General features: G+C 43.9%; 1 protein-coding gene across 1 annotated transcript in view; it reads left to right on the top strand.

Annotated features, from left to right (window-relative positions):
- Window positions 1-19,007, top strand: part of AGBL1 (AGBL carboxypeptidase 1) — a 452,999-nt gene that overhangs the window by 420,859 nt on the left and 13,133 nt on the right. Inside the window, 1 exon segment of the mRNA XM_046009541.1 lies at window positions 15,249-15,262. Within this exon segment, the coding sequence (XP_045865497.1) occupies window positions 15,249-15,262 (14 nt within the window).

Below are 19,007 nucleotides of genomic sequence, written 5' to 3'. Positions count from 1 at the left end.
TGGAACATGCTTTGGTGCCTTCTCTGATGGGATCTTCTTCAGCTCAGCCTAAACTAGCATGTTTTTTAAATTTTTATTTTATTTATTTTTCTAAACTAGAACATTAAAAAGATAACGGCTAAAGTGTAATAAGGTAATTGATTTGTCTAATATTAAATCTAGTATTTGATTGAACTAGAAGTAAAACTAAGAGTTTAAGAATCTTAATTTCAATAGGTCATTTTTTACCATATAGTTAACAAAATGATGCATTAAAGATAATTTGTAAAATAAGAAATATTTAAAACATGAAAAAATTACAAAAATATTACCCATGTCTCATATTTGTTAATTTCCTAAATCTGTTGATTACCTATTGGTGGTCAACCATTATTTTAAGGTCCAAGACCACATCTATGAACAAAACAAACATTAATTCTTATTCTTGCCACAGCCACATTGTAATTTGTACAATTTTCAATATACATTTTGTATTATATAGACAAACAGATGAATACATGTAATACTGGAATAAGTCAGATTTTAGAAAGTGGGACATTAAAATAATCGAGGAAAAGTGGCTTTGAGATTATCTAAGGTGGAGTGTAGGGGGTTATCATTGAGAAGGTGATGTTCGAGTGATGATTTGAGATGTGAAAGACTGAGCCACGCAGGTAAATTGTAGAAGAATATTTCAGAAAGAGGAGTCAGCGCAATGTGTGGGCATGCGTGACATTCCTGAGGAACAATAAGATGGCCACTGTGACTTGAACATTCTGAACAATGAGTATAGTAGTAGGAAGTAGGAGGTTCGCCAAGGGCTGTATCATGTCATATACGTTAGGCTATGATAAAGACTTTGGGTTTTTTCTGAGAACAATGAAAAGCCAGTGACATGATTTGACTTACTGTCTTGCTATGCTTTCGAGAAAAATGTTTGGGATGTTGGAGGGAGGGTAGGAGGGAAGGGGCGAGCAGAGAGACTGGACAGAGACTATATCCAGTAAAAGCTAATGATGCCTTGTCCAGGGTGCTAGAAATGAAAGTGGTCAGTCAGATTCTACATATATACTGCAAGTAGAACCAGCAGGGTTTTGTGATGGATTGGATGTGGCAGGTGAGGGAAAGAACAAGAATTATGAAAGACTCCTAGAGGTTGGTTGGTGGGTTGGTTTGTTTTTGCCTGAACCATTGGAAGGATTGAGGGATGGAATTGCCATCAGTTTAGATGAGGAAAACTTGGACTTCACAGATCCATAGCAGTAGGGCCATTATAGACAATTCAGTTTTGTAAATATTTAGAGATTCCTGTTAGATATCTAAGAAGCAATGCCAACTAGGTAGTTGGATCATGAGCCAGGAGAGGAGAGGTCTGGACTGGACGTACGTATTTGACTTAGTCCTGGGTGCTCTGTCATTGAGATTTTGAAGTAGAAAGATCTACAGATGAGACTGAGAAGTGAGATTGGAAGAAAACCAGAAGATGAACCAGAATCATAGTGTTCTGGAAGCCCAGTGAAGAGTATTTTCTCTGGGATCATGACCTGAGCCAAAGGCAGACCCTTAGTGAGTGAGCCACCCAGGCGCCCCTCCAATAGTAATAGAATCCCTTTCCCCATTTTTAGTTCGGTACATAACCACTGAAATAAAGACTTCTTACCAGCTTCCTTGTTGGTAAGTATGGTCATGGGACCATCTTTGGCCTATTCGAGGAAAATGCAAGACATATCCCTCATCTGGGACCCTAACCTTGACAATAGAAGCTACATCAACTTCTGTTATCAGGAACTTGGTCTTTGATACCATGGGGGTAATACCAAAATAAGTATGAGAGGAAATTAGCATCTTTTATAAACCAGTGTCATTGTGGGATTCTTGGGGAACTCACAGGTAAATTGCCCCCATCCCAAAGTACAAAAGTTTAGTATGCCTTTTTCTCATAGGCTGAACAAATTCGTTCTTGCTTTTCTTTAGCCCACGTGAGATTATCTGAAAATTAGAACAAAACAAAAAGGCATTACTTTGAAAAGAGCAAAGAAGAAAATAACTGAAAAATAACTGAATTTAAAAACCATAAGACAAGATGCCCATGAAGGTCAGATTTGTGGCCCTCCAGTAAATAATATTGAATCACAGATGGGCCGGCATTCAGCATCAGCACAGTATCTAGTCTCCTTTCCCAAACTCCCTCATCCCTCAGACCTGTGGCTGCTGAATATAGGTGCTTGTATAATTTCCTGTAGCCTACAGCTGTTCTTAACCATGCTGCTCTCTGCCAAGGACAAATCCCAGATAGCACGGATTTGGGGATTTCATTGATTTCACAGCTCATTGACAGAGCAGTGATTCTTGAAAAACCCTATAGTTAGTGAATCCCGCTAGCACTTCTTGGTTCAAATCCCCAAATTGGCTTGATTCTGAGACTGAAATTCTAATAATACTCTCTCATGTGTCTTCAAGACTTCTTTCTTGTGTTTTCTCTATTGCTTCAACCTACAACTCAATTAAGTGGTTCCCAACTTTTAATGGGCCTAAAAATCATCTGGATAAAAAAATGCATCTTACCAGACCACCACTCACATATTTGGTGGATCTGGCGGTAAGGCCGAAGATTATTCACTTTTTTATATTTTACTTTATAATGTTATGTTAGTCACTTTACAGTACATCATTAGCTTTTGATGTAGTATCATTCATTTTTAGCCATTGTCAGCCCGTGGCTTTGATACAGGCATGGCAAGCATCCCATTTTGAGAAATGGCACCGAGGCTTTCATGGGTCTTGACAATCTCCAGTTCAGCTGGACTCTCATTGCTCGGAACAGTGTCATTGTGTAACGTAGTTTAACCAGTGGATGGTCATCACTATCTTTCTCCAATATGGTAAAAGAGAAACCTCTGCCCAGTAGGAACTTGGACACCTGTGCTTAAACCCAAGTGCACTTTCGATTTAAATGTTATTTGGGAATCAAAAGATTAGCGGGCAATACTTAGAGGCAACCCTGTCCCCCCGTCTCTTGTTCAACTAGAGCAACATGGGGGGCTTTAAGCAGCTATGACATGACTTCCTCTTAGTGAAAAAGGGAACAAAACTGGTGCCTCCTTCTGTGGTTTCTTACAGAGAAGCACACAGATACGTGTCTCTTAATTTCGTTGTTGTTTGTTGAAGATCTAAAGATAAGAACCAGGCTTTAATGTTGGAAGGTGGGGGTTGGGGAACACAACACACTTCTTTTTTTTTTTTTTTTTTTTCTGGCTATTGGAGGTTTTCTCCTTTGTGGCTTAAAACTTCTAGAAAGATGTCCCAGGATTCAATATAAACACATAGAGATGTGGTTTCAGTACTTTGTATGTCACAGCTGTGTGTGTTCCCCCCTCAGGCTGTAGATGGATGCATCTGCTGGGCTAAGACCTCCCTGAAACTAATACTCAACTGACCGATTATTTCCGTTCCTTTCTTTAAAAAAAAAATCTGCCAATTTCGATTGCTGGGAACTCATTCGGAGACTCATTTTGATGGAATTAAATGAATTACAATCATCACATTTGAAGTTTTCTTGTTGAGTGTTTTTTTTTAAGATTTTATTTATTTATTTGACAGAGATCACAAGTAGGCAGAGAGGCAGGCAGAGAGAGAGGAAGGGAAGCGGGCTCTCTGCTCAGCAGAGAGCCCGATGCGGGGCTCGATCCCAAGACCCTGGGATCATGATCTGAGCCGAAGGCAGAGGCTTAACCCCCTGAGCCACCCAGGTGCCCCTTCTCGTTGAATTTTATGAATAACTTCATTACATTGTCCCAACATGTATGTGTTCATGCACACACACACACACACACACACACACACACACTTCAGTTTGCGTAAAGCAGTGATCTAAACGGGGAAATATGTGCCCCCTGCCACTTTGCCAAGGACACACGGCCATATCTGGAGACATCTGGGGCTGTTATAACCCGGTGGGGTTATTATTGGCTTTGTGTGGGTCAAGACGAGAGATGTTGCTGAACATCTTGTGATGTGTGGGACAGTCCCCACAACACAGATTTTTTTTTTAGATTTTTATTTATTTATTTGTCAGACAGAGAGATCACAAGTAGGCAGAGAGGCAGGCAGAGAGAGAAGAGGAAGCAGGCTCCCTGCTGAGCAGAGAGCCTGATGTGGTGCTCAATCCCAGGACCCTGGAACCATGACCTGAGCTGAAGGCAGAGGCTTTAACCCACTGAGCCGCCCAGGCGCCCCCGCCCCCCCCAACACAGATTTTTGCTGCCCAAATGTCACTAGTGCTGAGCTCAAGAATTCTTGGTGTAGAGCTTTACAATGAGTTTATCCCTGAGAATGTATATTCATTTTATTTTCATGAAAAGCTAATTCACCCATCAACCAGTTGGGATATTGCCAAGTAGCCTTTTTGCTTTGTCCTCTCATAATCCCCTCAACTGAAAAGCAAGATGAGTTAAATCAGCACAAATATCCCAGGGGATCATGATTTACAAATAAGGAACAGCTCTGGCTTGGCGGGCTCCCTCCACATCCATTCAGTGACCTCATCTTCAATGATGGTCCATACACTGTGATTTTTAGTGTCTGCTCATTTCCCCCTTCCCTGCCACCCGGGGTGTCGGGAGTCGACCTCTGCTCAAATCCTGTAATATTGCAAATCTCCCCCTTCCCTCTGTGTTATTCTCAAGGCCTAGCAGGACTTTTTGTGTTCGGGCAAATAAACGCGCTACCAATAATCCAATAAAACCTTTACAGACATCGGATATAAACCATAGCAAAGAGCAGTGCAGAATCTATAACTGCTTGCTTCTTTTTTTTTTTTTTATAAACCCCACACTTGAGCCCTGAAAGCAATACAAATCAAGGCTAATAAAAGTGCCTAGGTTTTACCCTTACTGTTCCTAATGGGTTGAGTCACCCTCCCCGTGCTGTCCCCTCTGGTGACCACAGGCTGTCTCGGTCCCAGCTGGGAGAGACACAAGCCAACATCTGGAATGTAGGAGAGGACGATCGCATTTCCTACACATCTTTAATCATGATGCCTTTCCGCTCTGTGTTCAGGAGCTGCAGGCAAAGAAGTGCCGTCACCTTGGGCTGTAACTAGCCCATGTCTCATGCTCTCAGACACAGAACACAAAATAAAACTAAGTCGTGGAGTTCATATTTTTTCCCCAACTGTGTTTCCCCAGTCTTACTTTATGAGGGAGCTGCAGGTAGTCTCTGCTGTAAATGGAAACAGATCAGAACTGATGCAGGTCAGTTGTTTAATAAGTAGCTTGCCCCAAAGCAGAGGTAAGAGGAAACCAAGTTTGAATGCTGGTCCTTTCATGGGGGAAAACTCTGTCGTCAGCAGAACGATGATAAGGTTTGCTGGTAGTCAAAACACTAGCCTGTCTTTCTGCACCCCAGAGTCAGATATGTCTAGGGGCCAAGCAGGTGACATAAAGGAGTGAAACCCAGAGGGTAAGAGGACCATGGGGTTAGGGGTTTTCCGTCACCTAAACAAATGCTTCCTTTGCTGTCCCTACCCTTCTCCCAACTGCTCTGCCTAGTTGTTGGCAATAGAAATGCGTTTTCAGATCTTCTCATTTTTCAAAGATATGTGATAAATACTTATTTTAATGAAAAATCTTCCAATTTATGTAACATGGTTGTGTAATTTTGTTTAGAAAAAAAATAGCCTGTGGGTTGGGATTACCTGGGTGGCTTCTTAGTTGAGCATCTGACTCTTGATTTCTGCTCAGGTCTTGGTCTCAGGGTCCTGGGATTGAGTTGTGTTGGGCTCTGCACTGGGCATGGAGCCTGCTTGAGATTCTTTCTCCCTTTCTCTCTGCTCCTTCCCATCCCCAGCGCCCCCCCCCCCCCAATAAATAAATAAATAAATACATACATAAAAATCTCAAAAGAAAGAAAGATTGCATGAGCCAAAAAACAAACTAAAAATGTACCTGTGGGTTGGATCCAGCTGTGGGCCTCCAGACTGGGGCCCTCTCTTGCCCATGATCTTGTATTCAGTTGAAAAGAACTAGTTTATGATGTTCATTAGTCCCAGGGCCCTGATCAAGGTTGATTAGAGCACATTCTAGTGTTTTTTACCTTTCACAGTAGGACCCACATGCATTCCTAGAAGGCGGCCAGCGGCAGGGTGTCAGGATAGCCTGTGGGCATCATCTTTCATTCCAAGCCTTCTCCTCCAGGTGCCACTGATGCTCTCCTTTGGGGAGGGCCATGGCTATTGACCTCCCAGTCCCCTTCACAGTAAGTTTTTCCTGATGACCTGGCCCTGCCAAGTCAGCCAGCCATGGAGAAACAAAGATTACACACCGCCTTCCCTTGACTAAAGATGCCAGTGACCATCAAAATCAGATAAAAGATTCATATAGCCAGGGGCACCAAGAGATTGCCTCCCTGGAATCTCTCTTGATCTGGTTTTGCTCCGTTGGAATGAAACATCTTCTCAACAGCTCCTCCTTTTCAGAGCAGCATTACACTAAAGCAGTTGAGGATGGCTCGTTTTGACCAAAATTCATGCCACAGCCTGCTGGGAAAAGTGATGCATTCATTCATAAGGGAAAGTCCAGGAAGGGGGGTGAGGGAAGGGCTTATTGGACCAACTGGCATTGTCATTCCAGATACATCCAATGGGACAGATCAGGAGCTGCCGTCAATCCCCGGAAAGGCATTCTTCCCTGGGAGGATTATTAGCAAGGAGGTACAGGTGTTCAGGGAATGCAAACAAGTCTTCCTCTCATGTCTCTTTGAATTGTGAACACCTATGAACAACCTGTTCTACTGTTGGAGCGTAACTGAGTGCAGAGTTGGAAGATAGAAATTGGACTAGCTGATTTTCTACCAATACATGCAACGATGTCTTCACTAATATTTGGTGGAGATATATAAACATACAAAGAATGGTTAAGTTTCTCCAAACTGACACTCAGAAGTAGATAATCAATCTTTTCCCTCTCGTTTTTCTCCCTTTCTACGGCGCCCCCCATCTCTCTTAAATATTTGTTAAAAATCTTCTATCATGCACAATGTTGGGGCTGTCTAACTTCTAGGAGGGGTTCCCTTACCATCAAGTTTGTATGTGTTGACAGGAAGAACACACAGCATTAGAAGTTAGAAATGGCACTCGGGTGTTGTTAGATGTTCCGTGCTGCTGTTGCTGCTGCCATCATTGTCATTATTGTTCTCTGGGAGACGGGAAGTCATCGTTAGCTTGTAGAGGTCAGGAAATTCGTCAAGAAGGTGTACAATTTGGATAGTTAGGAGGAGAGGTGGTTGGTAGAGAGTTGGGTTGAAGTAAACATGATGAGAGGGCTATCTGGCTGTGGGCTTAGGAATGGTGTGGCCACTGTAGGGGGTCCTTACAATAGAGTGTGATACAGCAGGAAGACTGGTGGACACCTGAAATATTGGGCAGGTTCTTTCACTTTCCTGAGCACGTGTAAAATGAGGATAATAATGGCTACTTCCACTGAGGTATCATATATTATACAATGTATTATAAATCATATATCATATATCTTATATCTAATTACATTATGATGTTATATATTACAAATATAATTAAGTAAAATAAATGGGATAATGTACAGAGTGTGAAACGTGATACCTTTTTTTACACTCTTAATTTAATAGATGAAATCATGGCGGTCTTTGATGAGTTTGGGTATTTTTCTGCCAGCCTTTGCCAATGGAAGTGTGATTTCTAGGAAGCCCCCATTCTATATTAAACACTCATCACTTGCTCTCAGCCCTTAGAATTAGGAGAGGGTAAAGAACTGTGTAGGACATTAAATTTTACTTTAATAATTTGAAATTTCTAATAATTTGAGTATGACCAGAATTTCTAGAAGGAAAGAGTGGGCTAACAAAATTAATAGTGTTTAAAAAGTGCATAGATGCCATCGCGGAGGTTTAGGGGTATTGTTTACATTATTTAGGAGAACAACTTTACCACTAATGTGAGGTTATACAGTCCTAAAGGAAATGCTTCCTTGCCACTCACTGAAATCTAATTATCAATCACACTTGGCTCTTCTTTGAAGGGAGCATTTAGTGAACCTCTGCACTGCCAGACTTTGATGGTACATTTCCAGATCCTTTATGTACCAAAAAGTAATAATATATATCTTTAAAACATGATGTGGTTCTGATTGGATTGACCATTGATCTCTGTAGCCTGGATTTCCTGTTACTCTCTTCATAAACCTGCAAACTTTCAAATTCAGTACAAACAAGTGCATGTTGTTTGGGACTTCCTTGGGTCCCTCTGTCCTAAGGCACAGGACCCTGATCTTGTCACTCCACTTTTATATGAATTTCACAACCCTTAGGCACTCCTTGACTTTCTCCATCCTCTCCCTTACTGCAGCTCCCCAGTGGAGCCCTTTCCCTACTCTGAACCTGGAGCCCCGTGTTCTCCACTGTTTATCCTCTAGTAGAGAATGCTGGAAACAGGAAATGAAGTGGGAAACTCAAGTGAGCTTTTGTAATGTAAGCCTGAGGCTCCTGCCTTTGTATATCTAGTGATAAAATGTTTTCTGGCTCTTTGGCCTCCTTAGTGAATATCAGAAAGGTCCTTTCAATCACAAAAGCTCTATTTCCCGGACAGAGTAGGACAGAGGTGGGCAGATGCCTCCTCTCCATGTGAGGTTAGAAATAAAGGTCGACTGAGATTAGTTTTTATGTCACAGACTCTTTGTTTTTGTTTTATAAAAGAATTTATTTATTTAGGAAGAGAGAGTAAGCAGGAGGGAGAAAATCTCCAGCAGACTCCCCGCTGAGCAGGGCACCCAGTGTGGAACTCAATCCCATGAGCCTGAGATCATGACCTGAGCCAGAAATCAAGAGTCGGTGTTCAACTAAATGAGCCACCAAGGTATCCCCTGTGACAGACTTTTGTTTTCCCCTCTCCCTCCCTCTGTGAAATCTTATTTTCTTTGCCCTTGCTTCCACCTGCTTTCCCAGCTCTCTAACCCATCTAGCCATGTTGGTTTCCTGCCCTTGAACTTACCTCTCTCGAAGATCGACTGATTCCTTTCCTACCAACTATTGCTGCATTGGAGACCCTCACCCTCCTCATTGATCCCTTTGATTTCTTTATGATAATAGGCTCAACGCTCCATCCTAGCCATTTTGCCAAGCCCTAAGCAGTCTTTTCTCTGGTCCCTGAAGCCAACTCCACGAGCCCCGAAGTCCCAGAGTCCCTCTGACCAATTGATTTTTGGCCCCAGTAAGTGCTTCCTGCTTCTTGACACAAGGTTTTCTCACTTCATGAGAGTTTCTGATTAGTATTCTGAAACTGCTTTCTCTGATGGCATTAGTGGGAAACCAGACTGTCAATTTATTTATACCCAGCCTTGGGGCAGAACTACCCTTCATGTGTAAAGCTATTGAGATGCAGAAAACAGTGTGTGTGTGTGTGTATATATATACATATCGACTAGAGGTGAGGTTTAGAGTGGAAATCCATTGCCCCACGGGTTGGAAAAGTGACTAACAGTAGGATATAAAAATGCCAGGGAAAGACTGGGTGTTATTGCTAAAGGCAGGTCACTTTTTCAAATTTGTGGTTAATAATTTTCCCCAGGAATGCTATATGCGCTATATGGGTGATCACAGTGTCCTCCGTGTGGACTCATTCTTCCCCACCTTGTTCTGTCTGAACTTAAGGGGGCCTGGTCTCACATCGTGGGAAAGGACACATCTTTGATAAGTCTCCTACTTCTGGGATGGATAAAATGGGCCAGTGGCCTGGGGCATACCACAAGGGAGAATAGGGAGTAAAGGCCTCCGGCGGGCTAAGGAGCTACGATGTTCTGGCAGAAAGCATCCTGGGCATAAGATCAGGGGTCCTGCTCAATGAGGGTTCAAAGATAATCTTACTTTAACCTCCTCTCAACCTCCTCTTTAGGATTTATTTAGGATTTAACTATGTCTCTATATCTGTATCTGTCATCTATCCAACTGTAGGGGAGTAGGACAGGCTATCCCAAGATGGGCCACTTGGACATCAAGATTATTTTGAATTAAAAATAATCAAAACCCAGCAGAGGAAGCTCTCTGTATCCCTCTCAATTGCCTAAATTTGCATTGGAAAGGAGAACCTGGAATAACAGAGTCCCCTTTACCTCCAGAATTTACCTGCATAATAGAGCAACCTTGTTTTTCCAAATATCCCTTTTCAACTTCTTGCAAATGAGCTTTCTCCCCTCAGTATCCTCAGACCCTGCCCCTCTCTTTAGCTCATATAATCTTCCTATTGCCTCACCATCTTTGGAATTGCCATGTCTATGTGGATTCCCCTTAGGTATGCCCATTAAATTTGTCTCATATCTCTTTGTTTCTTAAGTCCAGCTAAAAGGACCATAGGGAAGAGGAAGGTCTTCCTCTGGGACCAACACACCTATGCTTCCATCCATCTCTGTATTTATCTATGTATCTATGTGCCTAGTTTGTGAATGCCTGTGGTATATATGTCTAGAGTACAATTATTTGTAAAGTGACAGGACCTAACCAGCGTAATTATCTGGGCTCTGTTAGATTCCTTTTTATGTGTTCTCACTGTATCTGCATTTTTTGACCACAGCATTTTTAAAACTATAATAAAATAATTACTAATGTAACTGTTCTATACTAAGTTTCATGAGGGAGCGGGGGTTGCGTCCTCAGCCTGAGAACGATGTAACAGTGTTTGTCACTTGGAAGGGATTTACTGTATTTTTTTTTTAAAAGAATGACTGGACAGTTTTGATGTTTGTTAAGTCTGAGTATGAGTGTTTTTTGTTTTGTTTTGTTTCTGTAACTAATGGACACTGATATTCCTATTGGTCTCTTATGATTCTGGACTAAATACGATTCGATGGTACCCCAGATGTTTATACCACTAATAATTGTTATCTCATTTGGGTCTTTTTAATAATTGCCTGAGAGCAGAAACCCCGTTTTACAGCGGTAACTCTCAAGGCCTCCTAGACTTTGATTCCAGCCAGTCTTCCTCGTTTGTAGACTGACTCTTGCCTGGAACTATAGGTCTTGACCTTTCCCAGGATTGCTGACCCAAAGCTTATGCAAGGGTCTAGATACAGACACTCCACAGTCAGAATCGTAGACTGGTGTGCATTTCTGGTGCCTGCCCCAAGACCCCCAACAATAATGTAGTAATCACTTGGCTCTGTGTTTGGGTTTGTTTTTTTTTTTAAGATTTATGTATTTATTTGAGAGAAAGAGAGAGCATGAGTGGGCGGAGGGACAGAGGGAGAGGGAGAAGGGGACTCCCCGCTGAGTGTGGGGCCCAACATGGGGCCAGATCCCAGGACCCTGAGATCGTGACTGAGCCAACGGCACAGGCTTACCCAACTAAGCTGCCCAGGTATCCCTGGAGTTGGGTTTTAAAAACATGGTCACAGAAGCGCTAAGGAGGACAGCTGTCCTCATGAGCAGGCTGAGGTGAATCAGGAAGGGTTAGAACTGGGAGGAGCATAGGGATGCCTGGGTGGCTCATTTGGTTAAGGGTCTGCCTTTAACTCAGGTCTTGATCTGGGGTCTTGAGATCAAATCCTGCATTAGACTCCTTGCTCAATAGGGAGCTTACATCTTCCTTTGCCTGCTGCTCCCCCTGCTTGAGCTCAGAAACACACACACACAGAACTGGGAGGAGCATTGGAGTGGGCCTTTGGACCTCACTTCCAATGGTATCTTACAGGTGAAGTGTGGAGACATCATAGAAATACTCAAAACTGCACACAAAATTGTCCCCCCCCCACACACGAAATTTTTGATGAGGGCAGAATTATAATCCAGGTTGCTAATAAAGGAGAATTTTATTTGAGACTTCCCCTAGTTTTGGAAATTGCAGCTAGTAGATTGCACTAAAAGTTATGAAAACAAAACAAAAGTACAAAAACCAAAGAACAAACAAGCAAAAAACTCATTGGGCAGATCCCTTCCCAGAACTTACTAAGAAGAGTCAGATTTGAGCTTATTGCTCCTGGCACCAAACCCCACTCCAAAATACAAGAAGGGAGACTGGTGGGGCAGGGTTCGGGGAATTGTCATCAACAGCCTCATGCAAGACCAGGCTCAAGTGAGAATGCTTCCTGCTTCCTCTGTCCTCAGAAGCCGAGTTAGCTAAGAGTTCTAGAGTACTTGGTGGTAGAAACTGGAGATGGCTGCAAGAAAGAAAGATTGGCCTTTCCTTTCTGGCTGGCTGGATGCTTGCTGAGATGCAGGTCCTGTAGATCTAATGTACACCGAGGAAGCTGGGAGGCTAGAGCTGGACAGCCGTTGGATGCTGGGCAGGCAGAGGAATTACTTCACAATCGCCATCCTCCTTGACACCTCTCTTCAAAGAGAAGACAGATGTCTGATGCCTCTATATTGACCTCTAATATTTTGTTAGAAATTTCGTATCTGGGTTCAGAGTTGCATGTTCTGTCGTTAGCATCATTTCCTAGAAGACTGCTGTTGGTTTACTGCCTATTTTAAGCATTTTTTTTCTTACTATTTTTGCAGTATCTAGCTGGGAAGGGGATACTTTAGCGTTACAGACTTTCCAAGAAAAGAGATCCTATGGCTGTGCCTAAACTGACAATTAATGTCTCTGTGCTATGGGATTGGACCCGAAGTAGTCTGCCATAGTCCTCACTCGCAGTATGTGGAAACCTGCAAGAATAAATAAGTAATTGAATGAATGAATGAATGAATGAACGAACCCTAACAGAAATACACTAGAGTGTTTGCCTCAGTGAAGGACCTGATTCTTAAACTGACCATGAAGATCTATGCATTACTGTTGTTCTACCACATGGATTCAGAGCCAGACAATTTGGGTTTCACATCCCCAGTCTGGAAATCAGCAGCTGGATGGTCCTTGACTAGATATGTAATTTCTCTGTGCTCTGGTCTTCTCAACAATGAAATGGAGATGTTAACATCACCCTTTACAGGGTTGAGGTGAGAACTGGAGATAATGCCTGGAGGATTCTCAGCAGAAGGCCTGATAGGAGATGTTAAATAGAAGCCTCCCTATTTATTCAGCAGACACCGATCAATGTCTAATCAATGCAAGGTCTGAGTAAGGGAAAACAGACATAGACACATTCATAAGGCAAAACCTGTTTCCTCGAGGAGGGCACAGTTTATCTGAGTGAAGAAAGAAAAAACAAATGGTCCTACCTAGGGAACTTAGTTTGCAAACTAAGGGAATGATTAAAAAGTCTTCCTTTTTGGAGTGATGAAAATACATTATCATTGTGTACATGCTTAAAAATGTGACATTTACACATGGATTTGTCCACATAATTACCATTAAAAAAAGGAACTCAACCCTTTATTATATGAAATAAAGGGGGTAAAAAGAGAATTAAAACAAACTACATCTGCAAGTGCCTTCATGGGTCCTGGGTATTTATTTATTTATTTTTAATATTTTATTTATTTGACAGGGAGAAATCACAGCCAGGCAGAGAAGCAGGCAGAGAGAGAGAGGAGGAAGCAGGCTCCCTGCGGAGCAGAAAGCCCGATGCGGGGCTCGATCCCAGGACCCTGGGATCATGACCTGAGCCGAAGGCAGAGGCTTTAACCCACTGAGCCACCCAGGTGCCCCATGGGTCCTGGGTATTTAGCACAAGGGTTTTCTCCATGGCTAGAGGCACGGTTGTTGGAGATGAATAGTTGTTAAATCACCCTGAACAGCATTAGAATCTTGCTTCCATTTGATCAGACACTGTGGTCCTCCCTGCAATCAGTGAGTCTATTTTTCATAAATAAGTTTGTATCAGAGACTGGGGAAATCAGTGGCAAGCCCTCAACTTTTATAATAGAAAATCCAGAATGTTAGAGTGGACTCAAAATGTAATTGGGTGTTAAAATTACCCCTGAAGTTCCCAAGCATATATGCTGCCCAATACTAAAAAGAGTTGTGTGTTGGAGGTGGGCGGGTTTTCGAAGGAAATATGTGCCGTCAAATGCTGTAACCTTTGGACCTGGTAGCCAAACCAAGAACGTAGAAAGAGGCCAGTGTAGAAAGAAGGTTGGTGAGGATAAGATTGTGTTATGGACTCCATCCCACCTCCCCCGTTCTGTCTTAAGCCTGGGGGAGCAGCTTCAGGAGAACACGGAAAGAGCCCCATATGTGACCCTGAAATCTGGGAGCCATTGTGGATTGGGGTTGAATTCCCACCCAGGTAATCTAAAGGATAAGCAATAGGTTGAATAAGTACATCGATGGTGGGTCAGATGCAAGAGAGATAGCAAAGGGCCACCTCAGGCTCAACCCACCTGAGCCATCTAGAGTGGTAGAGAACCACCAGCCATGATTCAGGAGAGGGAAGGCTCTTAGGGACCGCACAGCAGGGTCTCAAGTGACCCTCTGGGATAGAGATCTATCTGCTTCATCAAGACCTTCCAGAGAAGAGCAGCTGTACATCTCTCCTCAGCCACCAGGTGGCCCCCGCATTGGAGGGTAACCACACCCGCCCAATGAGACTGGACCTTTCCTTCTTACGCCCTCTCCTTGGGTCCAACAGGAGGCACCAAAATAGCAGTAAAGGAGTTGGAAGGAAGCAAGCTCAAACTTCAGTTTACCGCCAACCTTGACCGGGAGAACCCTTGCCTTTGAATAAAGATTAAACTACCTACTTCACAGGGTATTTCTAACTTGAACTTCTGTCACATCAGAGCTAGAAGTTGTGCTCTGCCTGCACATTCAGTCAGGAGCGAGAGGAAGACGACGTCCAATGAAGCAATCAGGCAGGACGTAATGCCAAGCACCACATGGGTTCAGTGGCTGGGTCATGGTCATGTCCCTCCTGTACATGCAGAGTCCGTACTGGTTGGGGGCACGGCACAGAAAACAAAAGGGGATGTTCATGAAAACAAGGAAGGTGGGGCTTTTTAGTTAAGGAAATTTCCTGCTCCTTTATTCCTAATCCGTCCTTCCCTGCTCCCCACCCACAAGAAGGTCATAGAAAATCTGGAAATTTCCAGATTCCTGATACTTTTTCCAGAATTTACCTGTTGTCTGTCTCATTTCTCCAGTCGTCCCAGACCTCCAGTGAATGGCCAGGTGGCAGGAGTGCATTATAAGCTGTAACAGGACTCGGTGCGATTTCATTCATGGATATTGTTTTAAAGGGTTACTGATAGGAGGCATCTGAGCATTGCCAGATTGGCAGAGGGGGTGATTTGAAGCAGGGATATCTTTGGTTTTGTTAAAATCAGACCTTGCTGATGTCCGGGCATCAGAAGGTCAAGGTGCTGAGCTCTGGGTCTGCAGGTACACCTGGTGTGTCTTCAGCCCCGTGCCCAGGGCCTGGGTTCTCCCTCCCTGGGCAGCATCGGCCATCTCCTCTGTGGGACTTCAGCAGCCCCGCTCCTGTCTTCTCCACCCTGCCCCTGCACCTTGAACTTCTAAGTCTTTTTTCCTGATGGGACATCCCTGTTCTTTAGCCAACAACAGGCTCTAACCCGAACACTCCCCCTTCCTGTAAGAAATGAGACAGCCAAAGGAGGCTGCAGGCAGGAAGGGAGAAGACAGGACTGATTGGGAAGAGTTCCATTAAAAAATAAAACATTCTCCCCTTTTGAAGTGAACACAGCCTGCTAATATGTCTTCCGCTTGCTGGGGTTTCCAGCTGTTTCCTCCTGAGCACTTGGGTATCAAAGCTGCAGGGGCCGACCATAGGACTGTTTGCTCTGTGGCCAGAGCGATTATAGCCTGACAGTGCTCAGCTCTGCTCCTGTGTTTATTACTATTGTTATTACTTCTCTGCTCATGGATTCTGAAGGCCTCCCTACACGGAAGCAAACCCTGGGGAATCACAAAGCCACAGGTGTGTGGTTGGCAGTCGTGGTGCGACTGTTCTTGGATTGATAGGGATTTAGCACGTTCCCTTTATCCGGGAAGCAGAGCCAGGGGTGTTCAGACCTACACGCACAGGAAAGGGAGGGTTCCCCGCAGGAAATGTCAGCCTGCCACTCCAGGCAGTGAGCAGGTAGAAGGAGAGTGGCCTTTTCATTTTCATCTGAATGTGTTGCTAGACCAGGGGCCTCCTGCCTACATCTGGGCTGAGAGGCATAGTCAAGGCCACACAGTTTGGGGTCTAGACTTGCAGCTGGGGATTCTGTCAATGCTTAGCACGTAGCAAAAATTACTTTATTTTATTTTAGAGAGAGCGAGAGCAAGAGCGAGAGAGAGAGAGAGAGAACGAGCAGTGGGGAAGGGTGGAGGGAGAGGCAGAAGCAGGTTCCCCGCTGAGCAGGGAGCCCGACATGGGTCTCGATCCCAGGACCCTGGGATCATGACCTGAGCCGAAGGCAGACACTTAACCGACTGAGCCACCCAGGCATCTGCAAAACTAATTTTCGTAAATAAATGTATGAATCACATTTCTTCTTGCACTGCCACTGTACGTGTACTTTAAAAGGCAGCATGTACGCAGAGGGCTCACACATCAACACCCCAAATCTGTTTGCAATGTGGTAGGCATGATTTGCTGAAAAACAGCAAAGTTTTAGAAGGATTCAGGCATGATCTTTTCTCCCCTCCCGAATGTTAATTGTATTAATCAGTGCTGGCAATAAAATTTTCTTCCTGATTCCTTTAGTTCAAACACGTTAAAATGAACCATTATTTCTTAATCTACTTATCAACCCAATGTGAAAATTTTATGCAGCCATCTCATTGCTTTTAAGTCCTGAATGATGATTTTTCTCTGCATTTGGTCAGGCCTCATTTGCCGACGGAATATAAAGTTGTCTGTTGCTTTTGGTCAGATAACTATCTTTCGGATCGTAACGTCCAACTCCTAGCCACACATAAATCTGTGCACCCGAATGGATCTTAGCCCCTCTTTCTGTTTGTATTTGTTTTCTTCCCTCGCCATCCCTCTCCAAAGTATTCAGTCAAACAAAGCTTGAAGAAAAATAACCAAAGTATCAAAGGGGCAATGTTAGTGACTAGAAATGCTCAGCACTTGACTATCTGTAGAGGCTAGGAAGATAAATTGCAGGGGTTAGAAAGGTGTAAACTGGTTATGTGTTCAGCTGCTTGCTGCTTCCATCGCTATACCTGCTCTGTTGGACCACCTTGATAACACTGCGCAGGAGCACGAAAAATGGCCGATCAAAATATATCCACGGGTCCTTAAGCTTCCAAGTCCAGCTAAAGCCAGAGCCCTTATTCTTCCTCTCAACATCCAGAATGTTTTCCATTGTAGTGTATGTCCTGTATAGCCCAACAGACGGTAGGAACCATGAGGACTGGTGTGTATATTCTGTCTCTTTCCGTGATCTCTAAATGCCCACCCTGCACTCCAAAAATCACACCCTATGCCGTATGCACTGGGAGATGCAGAGATAGAGAAATGAAGGTGGTCTCCTGCAGGGGACAGACACGGAAGTGCCCTCTGAGCATTGGGGCCATGCTTTCTCCTTCCCTAACGCCTGGCACAAGGTCATGTACGCACAGAGAGCTATAAATGTCTAATGAATGAGTGAGCGGAGAGTAGACTCTCATAATTATTTGCTGAGACTGACCCTGCTCACCAACCTTCAGAAAACTCTCGAATTCTTCATGAAGCCGAGGATGCCCCTAGAAGACCCCACGCATAAATGCACATGTTATTGGAGAGCAGTTATCAGCTACTTACGGATCCTATTGGTTCGTTAAACCTTGTTAGAAACCTCACGGCTGGAGCAGGCAAACAGTCCCCAGACAAGTTGGTCTAGGGTTTTGGGAAGTGGTGGTAGCAATGGCGATGTTGCTAAGATATGATCAGGGTGCAGGGCTCCCCACGAAGTCACTCTGGTCCCCTTGGACTGTCACGTGACTCCGTCTCACTCTTTGACCAACTTGCTTGATTTGTCAAATGAAGCTTTCTTCTGGGGTGATTTCTCTCTTTTTTGCTCAAGCTCAGTATTTTCTTTCTTTAATTCAGCTTTTCCTTTCCATAAAAATGTCATATGCTAGGAGTATAATTCTCTTGTCTCACCCTGTTCAGTAACCTGATGCCCATTGGTGGATGAAAGCTCTAGCTTCCCTGAATGTCAGGGTCCATACTTTGTCCCTCTGTGTCTTATCCACATCACCTGACCAGGTTATACTGGGGGAAATAGAGGTTTAAGTTGGAAGAAAGGACATGAAAACCAAGCAAAACTGAGGGCCCATTCATACATGCATGCATACATGTATTTATAGGTATATGCGTGTATATTTGTAATCTGCAGCAGTTCTGCTGTGCCCTTGTGTGTAAGTGCATGTGGGAAAAAGTGCTTGAATGCACGTTCTTGGGGCATCTGCCCTGCACCTCTGCCCAGGGCAGGTGCATATTATATCTCATTTAATCTGCACAAAAACATTTAAGCGGTAAGTTCTGTTTTCCCATTTTAAGGATGAAGACATTGGGCTTGGTGAGGTTGTGCAACTTGAACGTGGTCATTTGGTTAGGAAGTGGCAGAGCTGAGATTCATATCTTAGACAGCTGACTACCAGAATATTCCCTTTGCATGAGTCCAAGCAGAGGCCTTCTCGGGGACGATGTTTTGAAGTATTGCTGCACAAAGTAACTGGGCCGTGAGCTGTTGATCCCTTTGTTGCTGCAAAGAGATTAGGAACTTGTACCAGAATGCAGAGGGACATGATCACGGTGCTTCCTTCCTTGCAGAGGAGCTGAACTAGAAACATGTTCTTTATAACGTGATTGACTCACATGCGGGCTGAGGCCCCCTGTTTGATCACAGATCAGTGTTTGTGAACAGGCCAACACCAGTCTGGAGATCTTGCATCGAGAGGGGCTGATCTGAATATCATCACGGAACGCATACCTTTTGCAAAAGCTGCTGGTCTTCCAGTGTGATCCGTGAGGACATGTGTGGTGGGCCACTGGCTGAGGACCCACCGTACGTACGGGAAAGCTGGGAGCTGAGGCTGCACCTTAATGCCATCCTACCTTTTCGTGAAGGTACTTCGGTTTGTGTCTTGCCTCCTCATCTGACCAGGAGGCTGGTTGCACTTGGATAGG

This window comes from Meles meles, chromosome 6, assembly GCF_922984935.1.
Source record: "Meles meles chromosome 6, mMelMel3.1 paternal haplotype, whole genome shotgun sequence".
Taxonomy (NCBI): domain Eukaryota; kingdom Metazoa; phylum Chordata; class Mammalia; order Carnivora; family Mustelidae; genus Meles; species Meles meles.
Note: the sequence above shows the minus strand (reverse complement) of the source record. Positions and strands in the feature narration are given on the sequence as shown.